Source organism: Salvelinus fontinalis, unplaced genomic scaffold (assembly GCF_029448725.1).
Source record: "Salvelinus fontinalis isolate EN_2023a unplaced genomic scaffold, ASM2944872v1 scaffold_0196, whole genome shotgun sequence".
Classification (NCBI taxonomy): domain Eukaryota; kingdom Metazoa; phylum Chordata; class Actinopteri; order Salmoniformes; family Salmonidae; genus Salvelinus; species Salvelinus fontinalis.
This window is the reverse complement of record NW_026600405.1, coordinates 235,455-260,900: the sequence shown is the minus strand read 5'-3', so window position 1 is coordinate 260,900 and position 25,446 is coordinate 235,455. Positions and strand designations below refer to the sequence as shown.

Genomic DNA, 25,446 nt, shown 5'->3' with positions numbered 1-25,446 from the left:
GACTCCTGGCTGTCCCCGTCCCTCCCCCTGAGGACCTGAGCTCTAGGGCCATGCCTCAGAACTCCTGGCTGTCCCCGTCCCTCCCCCTGAGGACCTGAGCTCTAGGGCCATGCCTCAGGACTCCTGGCTGTCCCCGTCCCTCCCCCTGAGGACCTGAGCTCTAGGGCCATGCCTCAGGACTCCTGGCTGTCCCCGTCCCTCCCCCTGAGGACCTGAGCTCTAGGGCCATGCCTCAGGACTCCTGGCTGTTCCCGTCCCTCCCCCTGAGGACCTGAGCTCTAGGGCCATGCCTCAGAACTCCTGGCTGTCCCCGTCCCTCCCCCTGAGGACCTGAGCTCTAGGGCCATGCCTCAGGACTCCTGGCTGTCCCCGTCCCTCCCCCTGAGGACCTGAGCTCTAGGGCCATGCCTCAGAACTCCTGGCTGTCCCCGTCCCTCCCCCTGAGGACCTGAGCTCTAGGGCCATGCCTCAGAACTCCTGGCTGTCCCCGTCCCTCCCCCTGAGGACCTGAGCTCTAGGGCCATGCCTCAGAACTCCTGGCTGTCCCCGTCCCTCCCCCTGAGGACCTGAGCTCTAGGGCCATGCCTCAAAACTCCTGGCTGTCCTCGTCCCTCCCCCTGAGGACCTGAGCTCTAGGGCCATGCCTCAGAACTCCTGGCTGTCCCCGTCCCCAGTCATGCTGCCAATCGAGGTTGTTGTTCTGCCTGCGGCTATGGACCCCTGACCTGTTCACCAGACGTGCTGTTTCCACCCTCCCTGTCTCTTCCAGTCACTGTGCTGCTACATCTACATTGCTGATGTAAAAAGGGCTTTATAAATATACTGAACACAAATATAAAACACAACATGTAAAGTATTGGTCCTATGTTTCATGAGCTGAAATAAAATATCCCAAAAATGTTCCATACGCACAAAAACTGTATTTCTCTAAACTGTTTTGCGATAATGTGTTTACATCCCTGTTAGTGAGCATTTCTCCTCTGCCAAGATAATCCATCCACCTGACAGGTGTGGCCTATCAAGAAGCTGATTAAACAGCATGATCATTACACATAAAAGACCACTCTACAATGTGCAGGTTTGTCACACAACACAACGCCACAGAAGTCTCAAGTGGAGGGAGTGTGCTGACTGAAATCCACAGATTGGGGCCTAAAATGTATTTCAATTGACTGATTTTCTTATATGAACTGTAATTCATTAGAATCGTTTAAATTGTTGCATGTAACTTTTATATTTGTGTTCAGTATAAAGTTGATTGAGGAGAGATGGAGCGAGAGAGACGGAGCGAGAGAGAGAGAGAGAGAGAGAGAGAGAGAGAGAGAGAGAGACGGAGCGAGAGAGATGGAGCGAGAGAGAGATGGAGCGAGAGAGAGAGAGACGGAGAGAGTAACGATACTCACACAGGTAGAAGGGTAGTTGGGGGTCCTGCAGGTGGATCTTCACAAAGTGCCTCAGAGCAGCAACTGGACGGACAGTTGAAAATCACCTGGTTATTCCATCACATCAGTTCCAGTTTGCCTCTAATGTCAGATAGATATCAACTACCTGTCTAGAGTCAACACAGAGTTAATAATAACAGGAGACAGAGAGAGGGAGAGAGGAAGAGAGAGAGAGGGATAGATCTACCTGTCTCTAGAGTCAACACAGAGTTACTAATAACAGGAGACAGAGAGAGGGAGAGAGGAAGAGCGAGAGATTGAGGGATAGAGAAAGAGAGGGAGAGAGGAAGAGAGATTGAAGGATAGAGGGAGAGAGAAAGATCTACCTGTCTCTAGAGGTCTGAAGAATCCCTGTAGAACACGTCTGTCAGGGAACTGGACCCTCAGAACTACCTGGACACACACAAACATTATTATATTGCTAATGTTACCGTAGTAACAGATTTAGGACCACTATTGGCATCCACCTCCAGGTTAGTGTTCGATTCCATGTAAATGTAGGAGAAATTCAAGGGTATCTGACACACACACACGGGCGAACACACATCCACCCACACAACTCACTCGGGGGTATCTGTCCATCTTATCCTTCATCTGAGATTCTCTCAGAGCTTTGGTCATCAGAGGAGCCTCCTCTAGTACCCTCCTAAAGGGAGAGAGAGAGGAGGGAGAGAGAGAGGGGAGAGAGAGAGAGGGGAGAGAGAGAGAGGGGAGAGGAGAGAGAGGGGAGAGGAGAGAGGGGAGAGGAGAGAGAGAGGGGAGAGGAGAGAGAGGAGGGGAGAGAGAGAGGGGAGAGGAGAGAGAGAGGGGAGAGGAGAGAGAGAGGGGAGAGGAGAGAGAGGGGAGAGGAGAGGAGAGAGGACATAGAGGGGAGAGGAAATAGAGGGGAGAGGAGAAAGAGAAAGGAGAGAGCGAGAGCGAGATGATTTACAGTTCACTTTTTGACGTGTGTGTGTGTGTGTGTGTGTGTGTGTGTGTGTGTGTTCACTGTGGTCAATGTAATTCTAGCCTTGATAATCTGTCTAGTGTGGTGTCACACAGAGATTGGGGAGGCAGACATCTCTTTTGAAGAAGACATCGTAAAGAACCAATCAGGCGCACGCACATACCACACAGCAACGTTTCCCAGCATTCCCCACAGTCATTCTCCAAAGCGTCTAATTAAGTCATTGGCATACTGTAATTTGAGTATATATATAAACCCATATAGAAATTCCCTAACTGACTGCTTTCAGACCTTAACCAATAGAAGGTAAAAACTGACCCCAGATCTGCTCTTCTTACTTTTGTTTATACATGACATTGGGTTATCCTAACTAACTAAATCCAGGATGTCAAAACTGATCCCAGATCTGCTCATGACAGGAAGCCTAGCAGTTAAGAGCATTGGGCCAGTAACCGAAAGGTCGCTGGTTTGAATCCCCAAACAGCCTAGATAAGAACATCTGTCAGTGTGCCTTTGAGCAAAGCACTTAACCCTTGTCGCTCCTGTAAGTCTCTCTGGATCAGAGTTTCTGCTAAATGACTCACTAACTGTAAGTCTCTCTGGATCAGAGCGTCTGCTAAATGACTCACTAACTGTAAGTCTCTCTGGATCAGAGCGTCTGCTAAATGACTCACTAACTGTAAGTCTCTCTGGATCAGAGCGTCTGCTAAATGACTCACTAACTGTAAGTCTCTCTGGATCAGAGCGTCTGCTAAATGATTCACTAACTGTAAGTCTCTCTGGATCAGAGCGTCTGCTAAATGACTCACTAACTGTAAGTCTCTCTGGATCAGAGCGTCTGCTAAATGACTCACTAACTGTAAGTCTCTCTGGATCAGAGCGTCTGCTAAATGACTCACTAACTGTAAGTCTCTCTGGATCAGAGCGTCTGCTAAATGACTCACTAACTGTAAGTCTCTCTGGATCAGAGCGTCTGCTAAATGACTCACTAACTGTAAGTCTCTCTGGATCAGAGCGTCTGCTAAATGATTCACTAACTGTAAGTCTCTCTGGATCAGAGCGTCTGCTAAATGATTCACTAACTGTAAGTCTCTCTGGATCAGAGCGTCTGCTAAATGACTCACTAACTGTAAGTCTCTGGATCAGAGCGTCTGCTAAATGACTCACTAACTGTAAGTCTCTCTGGATCAGAGCGTCTGCTAAATGACTCACTAACTGTAAGTCTCTCTGGATCAGAGCGTCTGCTAAATGACTCACTAACTGTAAGTCTCTCTGGATCAGAGCGTCTGCTAAATTACTCACTAACTGTAAATGACTCTGGATCAGAGCGTCTGCTAAATGACTCACTAACTGTAAGTCTCTCTGGATCAGAGCGTCTGCTAAATGACTCACTAACTGTAAGTCTCTCTGGATCAGAGCGTCTGCTAAATGACTCACTAACTGTAAGTGACTCTGGATCAGAGCGTCTGCTAAATGACTCACTAACTGTAAGTCTCTGGATCAGAGCGTCTGCTAAATGACTCACTAACTGTAAGTCTCTGGATCAGAGCGTCTGCTAAATGACTCACTAACTGTAAGTCTCTCTGGATCAGAGCGTCTGCTAAATGACTCACTAACTGTAAGTCTCTCTGGATCAGAGCGTCTGCTAAATGACTCACTAACTGTAAGTCTCTCTGGGTCAGAGCGTCTGCTAAATGACTCACTAACTATAAGTCTCTCTGGATCAGAGCGTCTGCTAAATGACTCACTAACTGTAAGTCTCTCTGGATCAGAGCGTCTGCTAAATGACTCACTAACTGTAAGTCTCTCTGGATCAGAGCGTCTGCTAAATGACTCACTAACTGTAAGTCTCTCTGGATCAGAGCGTCTGCTAAATGACTCACTAACTGTAAGTCTCTCTGGATCAGAGTGTCTGCTAAATGACTCCCTACTGTAAATGTAAATGCCATTTGTCTGTTTTAATAGAGAGATCTCTTTTCAGTCTCTCCATCTCTCCTGGTACAATCTCACTGTCGCTTTCTCGCTCCCTCTATCTAAATCAAAACCCAAGCAACTTTCCTCCGTCCTCCCCTCTCCTTCTCACCATCCGTCCTCCCCTCTCCTTCTCACCCAGTGTCACCTCTCACTTTTCATTTCCTCTCTCCTTCAGCCTCCATCTCTCCTCCCTTCTTCCTCCATCTCTCCTCCCTTCTTCCTCCATCTCTCCTCCCTTCTTCCTCCATCTCTCCTCCCTTCTTCCTCCATCTCTCCTCCCTTCTTCCTCCATCTCTCCTCCCTTCTTCCTCCATCTCTCTCCTTCCATGTTTAATTTGTTCACACTTCTCTCCCCCTCTCCCTCTCCCCCACCTCTCCCTCTCCCCCACCTCTCAGTCTCTCCCCCACCTCTCCCCCTCCCCCTCTCAGTCTCTCCCCGCCTCTCCTCCTCTGTCTCTCCCCCGCCTCTCCTCCTCTGTCTCTCCTCCTCTGTCTCTCCCCCGCCTCTCCTCCTCTCCCCCGCCTCACCTCCTCTCCCCCGCCTCACCTCCGCCTCTCCCCCGCCTCTCCCCCGCCTCTCCTCCGTCTCTCCCCGCCTCTCCTCCGTCTCTCCCCCACCTCTCCTCCGTCTCTCCCCCGCCTCTCCTCCGTCTCTCCCCCGCCTCTCCTCCGTCTCTCCCCCGCCTCTCCTCCGTCTCTCCCCCGCCTCTCATCCGTCTCTCCCCGTCTCCCTCCCCCACCTCTCCCTCTCTCAGTCTCTCCTTCCCATATGAGTCCCACCTCTCACTCTTCAGATGAGCGAAGCGTTTGCGGATGTCGTCCACAGTCACCTCAAAGAACTCGTCTGGCAAGTCCTGTTCGTTGCCGTAGCGACGCACCCCAGAGTCCATGTGGTAGATCAGGGGTTCCCTGTCCACCGGCTGTAGAGGAGAGACAGAGACAGAGAGACAGAGAGACAGCGAGACAGAGACACAGAGACACAGACACAGAGACACAGAGACACAGAGACAGAGACAGAGAGACAGAGACAGAGAGACAGAGAGACAGAGAGACAGAGACACACAGAGAGAGAGAGACAGAGAGAGAGAGACAGAGAGAGAGACAGAGAGAGAGACAGAGAGAGAGACAGAGAGAGAGACAGAGAGAGAGACAGAGAGAGAGAGACAGACAGACAGAGAGACAGACAGAGAGACAGAGAGAGAGAGACAGACAGAGAGAGAGACAGACAGAGAGAGAGACAGAGAGAGAGACAGAGAGAGAGACAGAGAGAGAGACAGAGAGAGAGACAGAGAGAGAGACAGAGAGAGAGACAGAGACAGAGAGAGAGACAGAGACAGAGAGAGAGACAGAGACAGAGAGAGAGACAGAGACAGAGAGAGAGACCGAGACAGAGAGAGAGACAGAGAGAGAGACAGAGAGAGAGACAGAGAGAGAGACAGAGAGAGAGACAGAGAGAGAGACAGAGAGAGAGACAGAGAGAGAGACAGGGAGAGAGACAGAGAGAGAGACAGAGAGAGAGACAGAGAGAGACAGAGAGAGAGACAGAGAGAGAGACAGAGAGGTGAGGCATCTCAACGGCTGCAGACACGACAACGGTAGAAATGTGTATCTGTCTGACTATGTTTCTATATAACCAGTAGGGGAGACCCTCAACAGGCCTGAGTAAAAGACTGGGACTTCTCCTTGGAAGTGTTTCATTCAATTCATGACATGGTCTGTTCAGCCCATCAGAACAACATCATTACCTGCAGAACCTCCTCCACCACGGCCCAGTCATCCTGTTTGGCACTGGCTTGGCGCTGAGAGATAGAAACAGAACATCTAGAACATACCATCTATCATTCATGTATCTATTCACATTTACTTGACTCTTATCAACAGAGTACATTGAGAAGACGTTGGGTTGGACCTACAGGTCTCACCTTGGCGCTGTTGGGTTTAGATTTCTTGGCTTTGGGCGGCCCGCCAACCATTGATGGTAGTGATGATGCTCCTACACCGCTCGCCCCCGGCCCCCCCAGCCTCTGACCCCCTCCAGAGAAAGGGATGAAGGGAGCGGAGGGAGGAGAAGAGGAGGACGGATGGACGGAGCACAGACCAGATGGTCCTGCCCTCTCTCCATCCCCCTCTTCCTCCCTCTTCACTCCCCCGAAGGTACTGCTTTTAGGCCGCACCGCAATTTGGGAGTTTGGAACCACTTCCGCTTCCTGTTTGCCAGGAAGCGTGCTGCCAGTGGCCGAGGGGACGGGGACTGGGGCATCCGCCGTCTCAACCGGCCTGTCAGGGCTCTCCTTTTTGATTGAAGGCAGCGCTGCACGTTCTGGTTGTGAGGGAGGCAGTCCGACGGGGGGTAAAGGGCGGGGCTTGGTTTCCTTGGTGACGGGATCTGTCGCCGTGGAAGCCGCCTCCATGCCGTCATCGTCTCCGTTGCCTGGCGATTTGGTCTTCTTCAGTAAAAACCTGTAGAACGCAGAGAGGAATGACATCATCTACATACTCATCATCACCACCCTTCTGTTCCCAATCAGTGGCAGTGCATTAGTAACAGCTGATAGCTATAATGTCTGCTGTAATGTTGTGGATATGTTGTGGATATGTTGTGGATATGTTGTGGATATGTTGAGGATATGTTGAGGATATGTTGAGGATATGTTGAGGATATGTTGAGGATATGTTGAGGATATGTTGTGGATATGTTGAGGATATGTTGAGGATATGTTGAGGATATGTTGAGGATATGTTGTGGATATGTTGTGGATATGTGGTGGATATGTGGTGGATATGTTGTGGATATGTTGAGGATATGTGGTGGATATGTGGTGGATATGTGGTGGATATGTTGAGGATATGTTGAGGATATGTTGAGGATATGTTGTGGATATGTTGTGGATATGTTGTGGATATGTTGTGGAGGAACCAACCTGACTATGGCACTTCCTCCTGTGAGTCCCAGAGACTTCAGACTGGCCTTCTTTAGAGCTGCCTCACCACTCACCTAAACACAGTCCCCTGTCAGTGTCCTCATTACACACACACACCCCTGTCAGTGTCCTCATTACACACACACCCCTGTCAGTGTCCTCATTACACACACACCCCTGTCAGTGTCCTCATCACACTCTGATCAACACCCCCACCAACCTTGTTAGTGTCCTCATTACACACACCCCTGTCAGTGTCCTCATCACAATCTGATCAACAAACACACTTCCCCGTGTCAGTGTCCTCATCACACTCTGATCAACACAGACAGACAGAGAAGGAGATACCATACCTCATCTCTCATGTAAACACAGACAGGAGTGGAACCTGATTCAGACAACTCAGACGCTCTGTAGAGAAGAAGAGACGAGAGAGAAAAGAGGGATTCTGTGATTCAAAACAAACACACCTGGGTGGTCTCACCTGTCTGGTGGGAAGTAGTAAGTGAGTCTACATGTGAGCAACGGGGTGTGTGTGTGTCACAGATGTGTGTATGGTAAATGTGTGTGTGTGTGTGTGTGTGTCACAGATGTGTGTGTGGTAAATGTGTGTGTCTACATAAAAACCACTGAACCATAAATGTATCACTGCAGGTCGTCTCAAACACATGAACTTCTCCCTAGATTGTTGTTCCCCCAGATTCCCGGGCGGACCGGAGCTAACATTTATTCTAGAAGCTTCCGTGGCAAAGATTTAGTGATGATGTCATCACAGAGAAGACGAAAGGGGTGACGGGCAGACAGCTGGTCTCAAAGAGAGTAGGGCACTATAAAATGTTATTTCTTGCCTAATTCCGTTTACTTTTTTTTCCTAAATTCTGTTTTCTCCGTGTTGCTTTTCCAGGTTTCCGGTTTCAAAAACAACTACATTGGATGTTCAGTCCACAACAATGTTTACCACACCAGAAGACCACTTCTAAGGTCTGGGAAAAATAGAAGAACTGTAGATTTCTGGGTGTAGTTACCCTGTAATGCCAGTGAGCACCAGGAAGAGACCGCTGTCCCCGATGGTGGAACCAGCGTCCCAGCTATGACAGCAGTCTTACTTTAACTGTGATGTGTTTGTCCCACCTAGCTATCATAAGATGAATATACTAAGTCACTCTGGATAATTACTGAAATGTAAAATGTTTGGTTAGGGATGTTTCTGTAGTGCTCGTGTGACTGCAGAGTTTTGCTAAACAAACAGCCTCGGATTGATTTTACATTACATTTTAGTCATTTAGCAGACGCTCTTATCCAGAGCGACTTACAGTAGAGTGCATACATTTTATTACATTTTTACATACTGAGACAAGGATATCCCTACCGGCCAAACCCTCCCTAACCCGGACGACGCTATGCCAATGACATCATTCTGCCAGGTAGTCAGTCCACTTTGTAGTTAACATTTAAATTAGAAGGTTTTTGGGAAAGCCTTTCCTTCTCTATCAGAAGAAGGTTATCATTAGCATCATCGCTAACGGCCGAACAAAATGTAGAAGCACGCGCGCACCCACCCCCCTCCACACACACACACACACACACCACACACACACACACCACACACACACACACACACTTTGGTACTGTTTCAGAAAGTTGCAGGAAAATAGGAATCACTGATGTATTTTGTTCATGTCTTATGATAAACTTTGTCTAATTAATTCATGTTGTAATAAAAACATTTAGTTGATTTCCTACTAAATTCAATAACATTTAGAATATTGTGGAAATCTGTTTTAATGTCTGGATTCCTTGATTCCGTCCGCAACGCTGATTTCATAGGGCCCTAAGAAAGATGGGGAGGGGCTAGGTAAGGATTCGGGATTAGGGAGGAAGGGGGGTGAAGGGCCATGAGCAGGGCAAAGATTGAGCTCCTAAACTCAAGACAATATGTAGAATAGAGAGAGGGTAGAGAGAGAGGCTGGAGAGAGAGTAGAAAGGGAGGCTGGAGAGAGAGTAGACAGGGGGGCTGGAGAGAGAGTAGACAGGGGGGCTGGAGAGAGAGTAGAAAGGGAGGCTGGAGAGAGAGTAGACAGGGGGGCTGGAGAGAGAGTTGACAGGGGGGCTGGAGAGAGAGTAGACAGGGGGGCTGGAGAGAGAGTAGAAAGGGAGGCTGGAGAGAGAGTAGACAGGGGGGCTGGAGAGAGAGTAGAAATGGAGGCTGGAGAGAGAGTAGACAGGGGGGCTGGAGAGAGAGTAGAGAGGGGCTAGAGAGAGAGTAGAGAGGGGCTAGAGAGAGAGTAGAGAGGGGCTAGAGAGAGAGTAGAGAGGGGCTAGAGAGAGAGTAGAGAGGCTGGAGAGAGAGTAGAGAGGCTGGAGAGAGAGTAGAGAGGCTGGAGAGAGAGTAGAGAGGCTGGAGAGAGAGTAGAGAGGCTGGAGAGAGAGTAGAGAGGCTGGAGAGAGAGTAGAGAGGCTGGAGAGAGAGTAGAGAGGCTGGAGAGAGAGTAGAGAGGCTGGAGAGAGAGTAGAGAGGCTGGAGAGAGAGTAGAGAGGCTGGAGAGAGAGTAGAGAGGCTGGAGAGAGAGTAGAGAGGCTGGAGAGAGAGTAGAGAGGCTGGAGAGAGAGTAGAGAGGCTGGGGGTGAGGAGAAAGAAAACAGGGCACAGAAAAAAGGAGAGGAGGAGGAGAGCAGGAGGGGAGAGGAGGGGTTGTTGTAACTTGGCACACTCCTGTCTGAGACTCTTTGATCGCAGTGTTCAGCACTCACTCATAAAAATAACATAACCCTCTGGTTCTTGGCAGGCAGGCGAGCCCCCACACACACACACACACACACACACACACACACACACACACACACACACACACACACACACACACACACTGCACTTGGGCAATCAGTGACAATCCTACCTACCTACCTACCTGGTCTGGGGAAAGTGTGTGAGCAGCTCCCATAGTGTCTGTCCACTGGAGAAAGAACCCTGGAGTCTGGTACCATCTTCCATCTGCAGGGCAATACGCACCTGAGGAACACACACAGAATAGAACACACTGTTTTACAACACACACAGAGACAGAACACACTGCTCTAGAACACACTGTTATAGAACACAGAGACAACACACACACAGAGACAGAAGACACAGAGACAACACACACAGAGACAACACACACAGAGACAGAACACACTGCTCTAGAACACACTGTTATAGAACACAGAGACAACACACACAGAGACAACACACACACAGAGACAGAACACAGACCTCACACACGACTCATCTACAAAACCCACACACCGCATCTAGAGAACACACACCAACACATAGTGTGACCCGAGGTATCACTAAACACACATCTAGGGAACACACACACATCTAGGGAACACACACACATCTAGGGAACACACACACATCTAGGGAACACACACACATCTAGGGAACACACACACGTCTAGGGAACACACACACGTCTAGGGAACACACACACGTCTAGGGAACACACACACATCTAGGGAACACACACACATCTAGGGAACACAGAGCCAGAATTCCTATTCAGAGCTGTTAGTCATCCAGAGAAGTACAGTCATGATCACAGAGATAATTATAAACTCTACAGTTTATAACACAACACGGGCACCGATTCAAACACTCTACCTGCACTCCCTCTGACACACACGGCCATGTTGTTACCGTTTACCAAGAACGCTTTCATCGTCTGCCACATCTAGACTCCCTGTAACATGGAAATAATCCACACAGACCTAACAACTTACTACATAAACACATTGTTTCACTAAACACATTCTGAGAGAATGATCAGACATGAACCCAGCCACATTCACACAGCTGTTAAATTCGTTGTAACATAAACAAACAGCCGATGACAATCAATCCATCCATCACATTTTATATATAAAAGCCATTTTTACATCAGCCTAAAACCCCAAACAGCAAGCAATGCAGATGGAGAAGCACGGTGGCTAGGAAAAACTCCCTAGAAAGGCAGGAACCTAGGAGGAAACCTAGAGAGGAACCAGGCTCTGAGGGGTTGCCAGTCCTCTTCAGGCTGTGCTGGGTGGAGATTATAGCAGTACATGGCCATTAAGGCCAGATTGTTCTTCACTATGTTATAATGTCTGACTGTCTACGGTGGTGTGGAACGTAAACACTACATGTACAGTATATCACAAAAGTGAGTACACCCCTCACATTTTTGTAAATATTTGAGTATATCTTTTCATGTGACAACACTGAAGAAATGACACTTTGCTACAATGTAAAGTAGTGAGTGTACAGCTTGTATAGCAGTGTAAATTTGCTGTCCCCTCAAAATAACTCAACACACAGCCATTAATGTCTAAACCGCTGGCAACAAAAGTGAGTACACCCCTAAGTGAAAATGTCCAAATTGGGTCCAAAGTGTCAATATTTTGTGTGGCCACCATCATTTTCCAGCACTGCCTTAACACTCTTGGGCATGGAGTTCACCAGAGCTTCACAGGTTGCCACTGGAGTCCTCTTCCACTCCTCCATGACGACAAAACGGAGCTGGTGGATGTTAGAGACCTTGCACTCCTCCACCTTCCATTTGAGGATGCCCCACAGATGCTCAATAGGGTTTAGGTCTGGAGACATGCTTGGCCAGTCCATCACCTTTACCCTCAGCTTCTTTATCAAGGCAGTGGTCGTCTTGGAGGTGTGTTTGGGGTCGTTATCATGTTGGAATACTGCCCTGCGGCCCAGTCTCCGAAGGGAGGGGATCATTCTCTGCTTCAGTGTGTCACAGTACATGTTGGCATTCATGGTTCCCTCAATGAACTGTAGTTCCCCAGTGCCGGCAGCACTCATGCAGCCCCAGACCATGACACTCCCACCACCATGCTTGACTGTAGGCAAGACACACTTATCTTTGTACTCCTCACCTGGTTGCCGCCACACACGCTTGATACCATCTGAACCAAATAAGTTTATCTTTGTCGCATCAGACCACAGGACATGGTTCCAGTAATCCATGTCCTTAGTCTGCTTGTCTTCAGCAAACTGTTTGCGGGCTTTCTTGTGCATCATCTTTAGAAGAGGCTTCCTTCTGGGACGATGGCCATGAAGACCAATTTGATGCAGTGTACGGCGTATGGTCTGAGCTCTGACAGGCTGACCCTCCACCCCTTCAACCTCTGCAGCAATGCTGGCAGCACTCATACGTCTATTTCCCAAAGACAACCTCTGGATATGACGCTGAGCACGTGCACTCAACTTCTTTGGTCGACCATGGCGGGGCCTGTTCTGAGTGGAACCTGTCCAGTTAAACCGCTGTATGGTCTTGGCCACCGTGCTGCAGCTCAGTTTCAGGGTCTTGGCAATCTTTTTATAGCCCAGGCCATCTTTATGTAGAGCAACAATTCTTTTTTTCAGATCCTCAGAGAGTTCTTTGCCATGAGGTGCCATGTTGAACTTCCAGTGACCAGTCAGTATGAGGGAGTGTGAGAGCGATGACACCAAATTTAACACACCTGCTCCCCATTCACACATGAGACCTTGTAACACTAACCAGTCACATGACACCGGGGAGGGAAAATGGCTAATTGGGCCCAATTTGGACATTTTCACTTAGGGGTGTACTCACTTTTGTTGCCAGCGGTTTAGACATTAATGGCTGTGTGTTGAGTTATTTTGAGGGGACAGCAAATTTACACTGTTAAACAAGCTGTACACTCACTACTTTACATTGTAGCAAAGTGTCATTTCTTCAATGTTGTCACATGAAAAGATATACTCAAATATTTACAAAAATGTGAGGGGTGTACTCACTTTTGTGATATACTGTATGTTATAATGTCTGACTGTCTATGTTGGTGTGGAACGTAAACACTACATGTTATAATGTCTGACTGTCTATGTTGGTGTGGAACGTAAACACTACATGTTATAATGTCTGACTGTCTATGTTGGTGTGGAACGTAAACACTACATGTATGTTATAATGTCTGACTGTCTATGGTGGTGTGGAACGTAAACACTACATGTATGTTATAATGTCTGACTGTCTATGTTGGTGTGGAACGTAAACACTACATGTATGTTATAATGTCTGACTGTCTATGTTGGTGTGGAACGTAAACACTACATGTATGTTATAATGTCTGACTGTCTATGTTGGTGTGGAACGTAAACACTACATGTATGTTATAATGTCTGACTGTCTATGGTGGTGTGGAACGTAAACACTACATGTATGTTATAATGTCTGACTGTCTATGGTGGTGTGGAACGTAAACACTACATGTTATAATGTCTGACTGTCTATGTTGGTGTGGAACGTAAACACTACATGTTATAATGTCTGACTGTCTATGTTGGTGTGGAACGTAAACACTACATGTATGTTATAATGTCTGACTGTCTATGGTGGTGTGGAACGTAAACACTACATGTTATAATGTCTGACTGTCTATGGCGGTGTGGAACGTAAACACTACATGTATGTTATAATGTCTGACTGTCTACGGTGGTGTGGAACGTAAACACTACATGTTATAATGTCTGACTGTCTATGGTGGTGTGGAACGTAAACACTACATGTATGTTATAATGTCTGACTGTCTATGTTGGTGTGGAACGTAAACACTACATGTATGTTATAATGTCTGACTGTCTATGTTGGTGTGGAACGTAAACACTACATGTATGTTATAATGTCTGACTGTCTATGGTGGTGTGGAACGTAAACACTACATGTTATAATGTCTGACTGTCTATGGTGGTGTGGAACGTAAACACTACATGTATGTTATAATGTCTGACTGTCTATGGTGGTGTGGAACGTAAACACTACATGTATGTTATAATGTCTGACTGTCTATGGTGGTGTGGAACGTAAACACTACATGTATGTTATAATGTCTGACTGTCTATGGTGGTGTGGAACGTAAACACTACATGTATGTTATAATGTCTGACTGTCTATGTTGGTGTGGAACGTAAACACTACATGTTATAATGTCTGACTGTCTATGGCGGTGTGGAACGTAAACACTACATGTATGTTATAATGTCTGACTGTCTATGGTGGTGTGGAACGTAAACACTACATGTTATAATGTCTGACTGTCTATGGCGGTGTGGAACGTAAACACTACATGTATGTTATAATGTCTGACTGTCTATGGTGGTGTGGAACGTAAACACTACATGTTATAATGTCTGACTGTCTATGGCGGTGTGGAACGTAAACACTACATGTATGTTATAATGTCTGACTGTCTATGTTGGTGTGGAACGTAAACACTACATGTATGTTATAATGTCTGACTGTCTATGGTGGTGTGGAACGTAAACACTACATGTTATAATGTCTGACTGTCTATGGTGGTGTGGAACGTAAACACTACATGTATGTTATAATGTCTGACTGTCTATGTTGGTGTGGAACGTAAACACTACATGTATGTTATAATGTCTGACTGTCTATGGTGGTGTGGAACGTAAACACTACATGTTATAATGTCTGACTGTCTATGGTGGTGTGGAACGTAAACACTACATGTATGTTATAATGTCTGCCTGTCTATGGTGGTGTGGAACGTAAACACTACATGTATGTTATAATGTCTGACTGTCTATGGTGGTGTGGAACGTAAACACTACATGTATGTTATAATGTCTGACTGTCTATGTTGGTGTGGAACGTAAACACTACATGTATGTTATAATGTCTGACTGTCTATGTTGGTGTGGAACGTAAACACTACATGTATGTTATAATGTCTGACTGTCTATGTTGGTGTGGAACGTAAACACTACATGTATGTTATAATGTCTGACTGTCTATGTTGGTGTGGAACGTAAACACTACATGTATGTTATAATGTCTGACTGTCTATGTTGGTGTGGAACGTAAACACTACATGTTATAATGTCTGACTGTCTATGGTGGTGTGGAACGTAAACACTACATGTATGTTATAATGTCTGACTGTCTATGGTGGTGTGGAACGTAAACACTACATGTATGTTATAATGTCTGACTGTCTATGTTGGTGTGGAACGTAAACACTACATGTTATAATGTCTGACTGTCTATGGCGGTGTGGAACGTAAACACTACATGTATGTTATAATGTCTGACTGTCTATGGTGGTGTGGAACGTAAACACTACATGTATGTTATAATGTCTGACTGTCTATGTTGGTGTGGAACGTAAACACTACATGTATGTTATAATGTCTGACTGTCTATGGTGGTGTGGAACGTAAACACTACATGTTATAATGTCTGACTGTCTATGGTGGTGTGGAACGTAAACACTACATGTATGTTATAATGTCTGACTGTCTATGGCGGTGTGGAACGTAAACACTACATGTTATAATGTCTGACTGTCTATGTTGGTGTGGAACGTAAACACTACATGTTATAATGTCTGACTGTCTATGGTGGTGTGGAACGTAAACACTACATGTATGTTATAATGTCTGACTGTCTATGGTGGTGTGGAACGTAAACACTACATGTATGTTATAATGTCTGACTGTCTATGGTGGTGTGGAACGTAAACACTACATGTATGTTATAATGTCTGACTGTCTATGGCGGTGTGGAACGTAAACACTACATGTTATAATGTCTGACTGTCTATGTTGGTGTGGAACGTAAACACTACATGTTATAATGTCTGACTGTCTATGGTGGTGTGGAACGTAAACACTACATGTATGTTATAATGTCTGACTGTCTATGGTGGTGTGGAACGTAAACACTACATGTATGTTATAATGTCTGACTGTCTATGGTGGTGTGGAACGTAAACACTACATGTATGTTATAATGTCTGACTGTCTATGGTGGTGTGGAACGTAAACACTACATGTATGTTATAATGTCTGACTGTCTATGGTGGTGTGGAACGTCAACACTACATGTATGTTATAATGTCTGACTGTCTATGTTGGTGTGGAACGTAAACACTACATGTATGTTATAATGTCTGTCTATGTCGGTGTGGAACGTAAACACTACATGTATGTTATAATGTCTGACTGTCTATGGTGGTGTGGAACGTAAACACTACATGTATGTTATAATGTCTGACTGTCTATGGTGGTGTGGAACGTAAACACTACATGTTATAATGTCTGACTGTCTATGTTGGTGTGGAACGTAAACACTACATGTATGTTATAATGTCTGACTGTCTATGGTGGTGTGGAACGTAAACACTACATGTATGTTATAATGTCTGACTGTCTATGGTGGTGTGGAACGTAAACACTACATGTTATAATGTCTGACTGTCTATGGCGGTGTGGAACGTAAACACTACATGTATGTTATAATGTCTGACTGTCTATGGTGGTGTGGAACGTAAACACTACATGTTATAATGTCTGACTGTCTATGGTGGTGTGGAACGTAAACACTACATGTATGTTATAATGTCTGACTGTCTATGTTGGTGTGGAACGTAAACACTACATGTATGTTATAATGTCTGTCTATGGTGGTGTGGAACGTAAACACTACATGTATGTTATAATGTCTGACTGTCTATGGTGGTGTGGAACGTAAACACTACATGTATGTTATAATGTCTGACTGTCTATGGTGGTGTGGAACGTAAACACTACATGTATGTTATAATGTCTGACTGTCTATGTTGGTGTGGAACGTAAACACTACATGTTATAATGTCTGACTGTCTATGTTGGTGTGGAACTTAAACACTACATGTATGTTATAATGTCTGACTGTCTATGGTGGTGTGGAACGTAAACACTACATGTTATAATGTCTGACTGTCTATGGTGGTGTGGAACGTAAACACTACATGTTATAATGTCTGACTGTCTATGGTGGTGTGGAACGTAAACACTACATGTATGTTATAATGTCTGACTGTCTATGGTGGTGTGGAACGTAAACACTACATGTATGTTATAATGTCTGACTGTCTATGGTGGTGTGGAACGTAAACACTACATGTTATAATGTCTGACTGTCTATGTTGGTGTGGAACGTAAACACTACATGTATGTTATAATGTCTGACTGTCTATGGTGGTGTGGAACGTAAACACTACATGTTATAATGTCTGACTGTCTATGGTGGTGTGGAACGTAAACACTACATGTATGTTATAATGTCTGACTGTCTATGGTGGTGTGGAACGTAAACACTACATGTTATAATGTCTGACTGTCTATGGTGGTGTGGAATGTAAACACTACATGTATGTTATAATGTCTGACTGTCTATGTTGGTGTGGAACGTAAACACTACATGTATGTTATAATGTCTGACTGTCTATGTTGGTGTGGAACGTAAACACTACATGTATGTTATAATGTCTGACTGTCTATGTTGGTGTGGAACGTAAACACTACATGTTATAATGTCTGACTGTCTATGGTGGTGTGGAACGTAAACACTACATGTATGTTATAATGTCTGACTGTCTATGGTGGTGTGGAACGTAAACACTACATGTATGTTATAATGTCTGACTGTCTATGTTGGTGTGGAACGTAAACACTACATGTTATAATGTCTGACTGTCTATGGCGGTGTGGAACGTAAACACTACATGTATGTTATAATGTCTGACTGTCTATGGTGGTGTGGAACGTAAACACTACATGTATGTTATAATGTCTGACTGTCTATGTTGGTGTGGAACGTAAACACTACATGTATGTTATAATGTCTGACTGTCTATGGTGGTGTGGAACGTAAACACTACATGTTATAATGTCTGACTGTCTATGGTGGTGTGGAACGTAAACACTACATGTATGTTATAATGTCTGACTGTCTATGGCGGTGTGGAACGTAAACACTACATGTTATAATGTCTGACTGTCTATGTTGGTGTGGAACGTAAACACTACATGTTATAATGTCTGACTGTCTATGGTGGTGTGGAACGTAAACACTACATGTATGTTATAATGTCTGACTGTCTATGGTGGTGTGGAACGTAAACACTACATGTATGTTATAATGTCTGACTGTCTATGGTGGTGTGGAACGTAAACACTACATGTATGTTATAATGTCTGACTGTCTATGGCGGTGTGGAACGTAAACACTACATGTTATAATGTCTGACTGTCTATGGTGGTGTGGAACGTAAACACTACATGTATGTTATAATGTCTGACTGTCTATGGTGGTGTGGAACGTAAACACTACATGTATGTTATAATGTCTGACTGTCTATGGTGGTGTGGAACGTAAACACTACATGTATGTTATAATGTCTGACTGTCTATGGTGGTGTGGAACGTAAACACTACATGTATGTTATAATGTCTGACTGTCTATGGTGGTGTGGAACGTAAACACTACATGTATGTTATAATGTCTGACTGTCTATGTTGGTGTGGAACGTAAACACTACATGTATGTTATAATGTCTGTCTATGTCGGTGTGGAACGTAAACACTACATGTATGTTATAATGTCTGACTGTCTATGGTGGTGTGGAACGTAAACACTACATGTATGTTATAATGTCTGACTGTCTATGGTGGTGTGGAACGTAAACACTACATGTTATAATGTCTGACTGTCTATGTTGGTGTGGAACGTAAACACTACATGTATGTTATAATGTCTGACTGTCTATGGTGGTGTGGAACGTAAACACTACATGTATGTTATAATGTCTGACTGTCTATGGTGGTGTGGAACGTAAACACTACATGTTATAATGTCTGACTGTCTATGGCGGTGTGGAACGTAAACACTACATGTATGTTATAATGTCTGACTGTCTATGGTGGTGTGGAACGTAAACACTACATGTATGTTATAATGTCTGACTGTCTATGTTGGTGTGGAACGTAAACACTACATGTATGTTATAATGTCTGTCTATGGTGGTGTGGAACGTAAACACTACATGTATGTTATAATGTCTGACTGTCTATGGTGGTGTGGAACGTAAACACTACATGTTATAATGTCTGACTGTCTATGGTGGTGTGGAACGTAAACACTACATGTTATAATGTCTGACTGTCTATGGTGGTGTGGAACGTAAACACTACATGTATGTTATAATGTCTGACTGTCTATGGTGGTGTGGAACGTAAACACTACATGTTATAATGTCTGACTGTCTATGTTGGTGTGGAACTTAAACACTACATGTATGTTATAATGTCTGACTGTCTATGGTGGTGTGGAACGTAAACACTACATGTTATAATGTCTGACTGTCTATGGTGGTGTGGAACGTAAACACTACATGTATGTTATAATGTCTGACTGTCTATGGTGGTGTGGAACGTAAACACTACATGTTATAATGTCTGACTGTCTATGGTGGTGTGGAATGTAAACACTACATGTATGTTATAATGTCTGACTGTCTATGTTGGTGTGGAACGTAAACACTACATGTATGTTATAATGTCTGACTGTCTATGTTGGTGTGGAACGTAAACACTACATGTATGTTATAATGTCTGACTGTCTATGGTGGTGTGGAACGTAAACACTACATGTATGTTATAATGTCTGACTGTCTATGTTGGTGTGGAACGTAAACACTACATGTTATAATGTCTGACTGTCTATGGTGGTGTGGAATGTAAACACTACATGTATGTTATAATGTCTGACTGTCTATGTTGGTGTGGAACGTAAACACTACATGTATGTTATAATGTCTGACTGTCTATGGTGGTGTGGAACGTAAACACTACATGTATGTTATAATGTCTGACTGTCTATGGTGGTGTGGAACCTTAGCCAAATACATTTAAACAGTTTTTCACAATTCCTGACATTTAATCCTAGTAAAAATTCCCTGTCTTAGGTCAGTTAGGATCACCACTTTAATTTTAAGAATGTGAAATGTCAGAATAACAGTAGAGAGAATTATTTATTTCAGCTTTTATTTCTTTCATCACATTCCCAGTGGGTCAGAAGTTTACATACACTCAATTAGTATTTGGTAGCATTGCCTTTAAATTGTTTAACTTGGGTCAAACGTTTTAGGTAGCATTCCACAAGCTTCCAACAATAAGTTGGGTGAATTTTGCCCCATTCCCCCTGACAGAGCTGCTGTAACCGAGTCAGGTTTACAGGCCTCCTTGCTCGCACACACTTTCAGTTCTGTCCACACATTTTCTGTAGGATTGAGGTCAGGGCTTTGTGATGGCCACTCCATTACCTTGACTTTGTTGTCCAAAAGCCATTTTGCCACAACTTTGGAAGTATGCTTGGGGTCATTGTCCATTTGGAAGATCCATTTGCGACCAAGCTTTAACTTCCTGACATAATTTTCCTGCCTCATGATGCCATCTATTTTGTGAAGTGCACCAGTCCCTCCTGCAGCAAAGCACCCCCACAACATGATGCTGCCACCCCCGTGCTTCACGGTTGGGATGGTGTTCTTTGGCTTGCAAGCCTCCCCCTTTTTCCTCCAAACATAACGATGGTCCTTATGGCCAAACAGTTCTATTTTTTTTTTTCATCAGACCAGAGGACATTTCTCCAAAAAGTACGATCTTTGTTCCCATGTGCAGTTGCAAACCGTAGTCTGGCTTTTTTATCCTGGTTTGGGAGCAGTGGCTTCTTCCTTGCTGAGCGGCCTTTCAGGTTATGTAGATATAGGACTCGTTTTACTGTGGATATAGATACTTTGTACCTGTTTCCTCCAGCATCTTCACAAGGTCATTTGCTGTTATTCTGGGATTGATTTGCACTTTTCACACCAAAGTACGTTCATCTCTAGGAGACAGAACACGTCCCCTTCCTGAGCAGAATGACAGCTGCGTGGTCCCATGGTGTTTATACTTGCATACTATTGTTTGTACAGATGAATGTGGTACCTTCAGGCGTTTGGAAATTGCTCCTAAGGATGAACCAGACTTGTGGAGGTCTACAACTTTTTTTCTGAGGTCTTGGCTGATTTCTTTTGATTTTCCTATGATGTCAAGCAAAGTGGCACTGGGTTTGAAGGTAGGCCTTGAAATACATCCACAGATGTCAATTAGCCTATCAGAAGCTTCTAAAGCCATGACATCCTTTTCTGTCATTTTCCAAGCTGTTTAAAAGGCACAGTCAACTTAGCGTATGTAAACTTCTGACACACTGAAATTGTGATAATTATAAGTGAAAACTATAGTTTGTTAACAAGACATTTGTGGAGTGGTTGAAAAATGAGTTTTAATGACTCCAACCTAAGTGTATGTAAACTTCCGACTGATTTCTGACTGTCTATGGTGGTGTGGAACGGAAACACTACATGTATGTTGTTAGCGTGTTGTATGCTTTTCTCAGTGGGTGGGAGGTCACTTGGCACATGTTGATGACACGAGTGCTGTCAGGTAGAGGATTGATGATGTCATTAAGAAAGGACCTGACCTCTTCTCAGAACCCCAGTGGAAACAGCAGACGTCATCCCAGATGGATGATGACACGTGTTAACTTAATCCAGACCCGGCCAGTTGTTTACCTATCACTCACTGTGGTGACTAGCTAACATGGAAAACATGTTTCCCCCAGGACACCGGCAGAGTTAAAAAGGATGCCGAACATGTGTTTTTAACAACTAACCATTTGTAAAAATAGAAACAGGGGAACTATGTTGGATGAGAACGAGGGACAGAGAGACAGAGCGGGTATATAAAGAGAGGGGTAGAGAAAGGGAGAGAGCGAGAGAGGGGTAGAGAAAGAGAGGGGTAGAGAAAGAGAGGGGTAGAGAAAGAGAGGGGTAGAGAAAGAGAGGGGTAGAGAAAGAGAGGGGTAGAGAAAGAGAGGGGTAGAGAAAGAGAGGGGTAGAGAAAGAGGGGTAGAGAAAGAGAGGGGTAGAGAAAGAGAGGGGTAGAGAAAGAGAGGGGTAGAGAAAGAGAGGGGTAGAGAAAGAGAGGGGTAGAGAAAGAGAGGGGTAGAGAAAGAGAGGGGTAGAGAAAGAGAGGGGTAGAGAAAGAGAGGGGTAGAGAAAGAGAGGGGTAGAGAAAGAGAGGGGTAGAGAAAGAGAGGGGTAGAGAAAGAGAGAGGTAGAGAAAGAGAGGGGTAGAGAAAGAGAGGGGTAGAGAAAGAGAGGGGTAGAGAAAGAGAGAGGTAGAGAAAGAGAGGGGTAGAGAAAGAGAGGGGTAGAGAAAGAGAGGGGTAGAGAAAGAGAGGGGTAGAGAAAGAGAGAGAAGGCGCTCTGCATTAAACAAATGGGGGCAAGAAATGTGAATTGTTTCTCTCAAGAAAAGGGTGCCATTGAAAGGAGTGATTACTGGGGTAGCAGTAAATGTAAAAGTTGAACCAACTGAAGGGGAAGATTCCCGGTGTTCGTTACGCTCGTCGTTTGGTGCAACGCAGACGGGGTGGTGAGAGTGGTGAAACAGAAGAGTCCTTGTCTGTTCTTTTGAGTTTTGATGTTGAGTCTTTGCCCGACAAATTGATGTTAGAATATATATAAGTTATCCTGTACGAGCGTATGTGCCGAATACATTACGTTGTTACAGGTGTCAAGCTTATGGGCACGTGGTAGCAGTGTGTAGGAGGGAGGTTCCTAGGGTGTGAGAAGTGTGCAGAAGGGCATGAAGCAAAGGAATATGTAGCATTGGGGAAAGTAGTGGTATGTGTTAATTGTAGGGGTGCCCATGGTGCTGGGGATCAGATGTCCCTTGCGAGAGAGGCAGGTTGAGGTTTCCATGGTTAGAGTAGTGCAGAAGTTGTCATATGCTGAGGCAGTGGAGAAAGTAGAAGAAGATGGGTCAAGGGGGCGGGATCCTGAGAGGAGTGGTGTGAGTAGTAGATCTGTACCAGTACAGATGGACAAGCCAACAAGTGATACATGTTTCATTAAGAATGGATTTTTTTGCATTTATAGCAATGGTTATCAACTGTACTGCAAAGATGGAGAGAGAGAGGTAGAGAGAGAGACAGAGATATATAAAGAGAGAGGGGTAGGTACTCTGACAGCCAAAGGGGTAACATGGAACATTTTATCAAATGCAACAGTAATGTTGTTATGACCATAATGAAGCAGAAGTAGTAAAGTGGATGTTGTTTCCTGGACATAGTCATGGTGAAGTCATGCCACACACACACACACACACACACACACACACACACACACACACACACCAGACACTAGTATCACTCACCGGGCTGTCGGTCCCGGTCTGTTTCCGGGTGCTGGTCACCACCTCCAGCTTGGCATTGTTTGGCACGCTGGCAAACCTCCACTGGAGCGACAGGTCCAGAACATTCCTCTGAAATCTGTCAAAGGGATTGATGATAGAGAGAGGGGGGGATGAGGGAGAGAGAGAGAGAGAGAGAGGGTATTGAGGGAGAGAGAGAGAGGGTATTGAGGGAGAGAGAGAGAGAGAGGGGGGATTGAGGGAGAGAGAGAGAGAGAGAGAGGGTATTGAGGGAGAGAGAGAGAGAGAGAGGGTATTGAGGGAGAGAGAGAGAGAGAGGGGGGGATTGAGGGAGAGAGAGAAAGAGAGGGGGGGATTGAGGGAGAGAGAGAGAGAGAGGGGGGGTATTGAGGGAGAGAGAGAGAGAGGGAGAGGGTATTGAGGGAGAGAGAGAGAGAGGGAGAGGGTATTGAGGGAGAGAGAGAGAGAGGGAGAGGGTATTGAGGGAGAGAGAGAGAGAGGGGGGGGGATTGAGGGAGAGAGAGAGAGAGGGTATTGAGGGAGAGAGAGAGAGAGGGGGGGGGATTGAGGGAGAGAGAGAGAGAGGGGGGGGGATTGAGGGAGAGAGAGAGAGAGGGGGGGGATTGAGGGAGAGAGAGAGAGAGGGGGGGGATTGAGGGAGAGAGAGAGAGAGGGGGGGGTTGAGGGAGAGAGAGAGAGGGGGGGATTGAGGGAGAGAGAGAGGGGGGGGTGAGGGAGAGAGAGAGAGGGGGGGTGAGGGAGAGAGAGAGAGGGGGGGGTGAGGGAGAGAGAGAGAGGGGGGGATGAGGGAGAGAGAGAGGGGGGGGATGAGGGAGAGAGAGAGAGGGGGGGATGAGGGAGAGAGAGAGAGGGGGGGGGGTGAGGGAGGGAAGGGGGGATGAGGGAGGGAAGGGGGGATGAGGGAGGGAAGGGGGGATGAGGGAGGGAAGGGGGGATGAGGGAGGGAAGGGGGGATGAGGGAGGGAAGGGGGGATGAGGGAGGGAAGGGGGGATGAGGCTTTAGTTAAAGGGCAGTGTCCCCGAGCACCGTACACAAATGACATGGACAGAGCGCGCACACGACTGGCCATCCCTCCCCCTCCACTCTCTCAATCACAGCTTCATCATAGTTCAGTTTGATGGTTTGGTACCACTACAAAACATCCACGTTGTAATAAAGAGGATATCTAGCTAGGCTTTCAGTCCAGAGCTAGCCAGCTAACGTTAGCACGTCTGGCGACCAAGTTATCTAGCTTGTCTTTCAGTTCAGAACTAGCCAGCTAACGTTGGCACGTCTGGCGACCAAGTTAACTAGCTAGTCTTTCAGTTCAGAGCTAGCCAGCTAACGTTAGCACGTCTGGCGACCAAGTTAGCTAGCTAGTCTTTCAGTTCAGAGCTAGCCAGCTAACGTTAGCACGTCTGGCGACCAAGTTAGCTAGCTAGGCTAACAACTAAGCGCTCAACTCACTTTAAACCGTGGTCGTCAGGATTAATTCCATGTTTCTTGCAGACGTCTTCGAGGACCTAAATACAACGTATTGGTTATCTATCAGCTAAACAAATTACTTTGTGCAGACAAAGAGAGGAAAACGAGCAGGCTAAACTGAACAGTCATTGTTCAGCCGACATGGAAAGATCACTCTCGTATTCATAACCTAGAAAAGGGAGACAGTTATTTTAAACGCAGACTGGGAGAGCAGGAAATCAGCTTAATTACTACCTACCTGTAGCAAAGGTGTGTTTGGCGATATTTTTACGGTTTGTCTTCTTCCATTGGGAGTCAGAACTGTCACTGTTGTGCTTGCCGCCATTGTTGTGTGACGTCTGGTTGTTTGTTTGAATAAACTTTATTGACACAATTTTCTTTTTGGCCCACTGTGTAGCATCAAAGTGTGTGTGATATGGTATTGTGTTAAAGGGGACACAAAGCGTGTGGTGATGGTGTGTTCCATTCTATTGGAGGCAGGTGAGAGAGAGTTGGAGGGGGAGGAGGAGGGTTTAAGAGGGCTGAACATTTTTCAGGTGCCTTCCTGGACTCATGGTGACTGGTGCTTTGATCTA

At 45.6% G+C, this 25,446-nt stretch overlaps 2 protein-coding genes across 3 annotated transcripts in view; one reads left to right on the top strand and one right to left on the bottom strand.

The window, feature by feature from the left end:
- LOC129844343 (transcription factor MafG-like) overlaps nucleotides 1–25,446 on the top strand; it is a 101,723-nt gene that overhangs the window by 9,438 nt on the left and 66,839 nt on the right. The gene's annotated exons all lie outside the window — the stretch shown is intronic.
- aspscr1 (ASPSCR1 tether for SLC2A4, UBX domain containing) lies at nucleotides 1,404–25,231 on the bottom strand (the record flags this gene model as incomplete). Of its 2 annotated transcripts, XM_055912647.1 has the most annotated exon segments (12): nucleotides 1,404–1,466; nucleotides 1,769–1,835; nucleotides 2,007–2,088; nucleotides 5,143–5,282; nucleotides 6,108–6,161; nucleotides 6,285–6,822; nucleotides 7,284–7,357; nucleotides 7,637–7,694; nucleotides 10,193–10,293; nucleotides 23,389–23,503; nucleotides 24,854–24,909; nucleotides 25,110–25,231. In XM_055912647.1, coding segments are annotated over 12 exon segments (1,435 nt in total), but the record flags the coding sequence as incomplete, so codon positions are not given.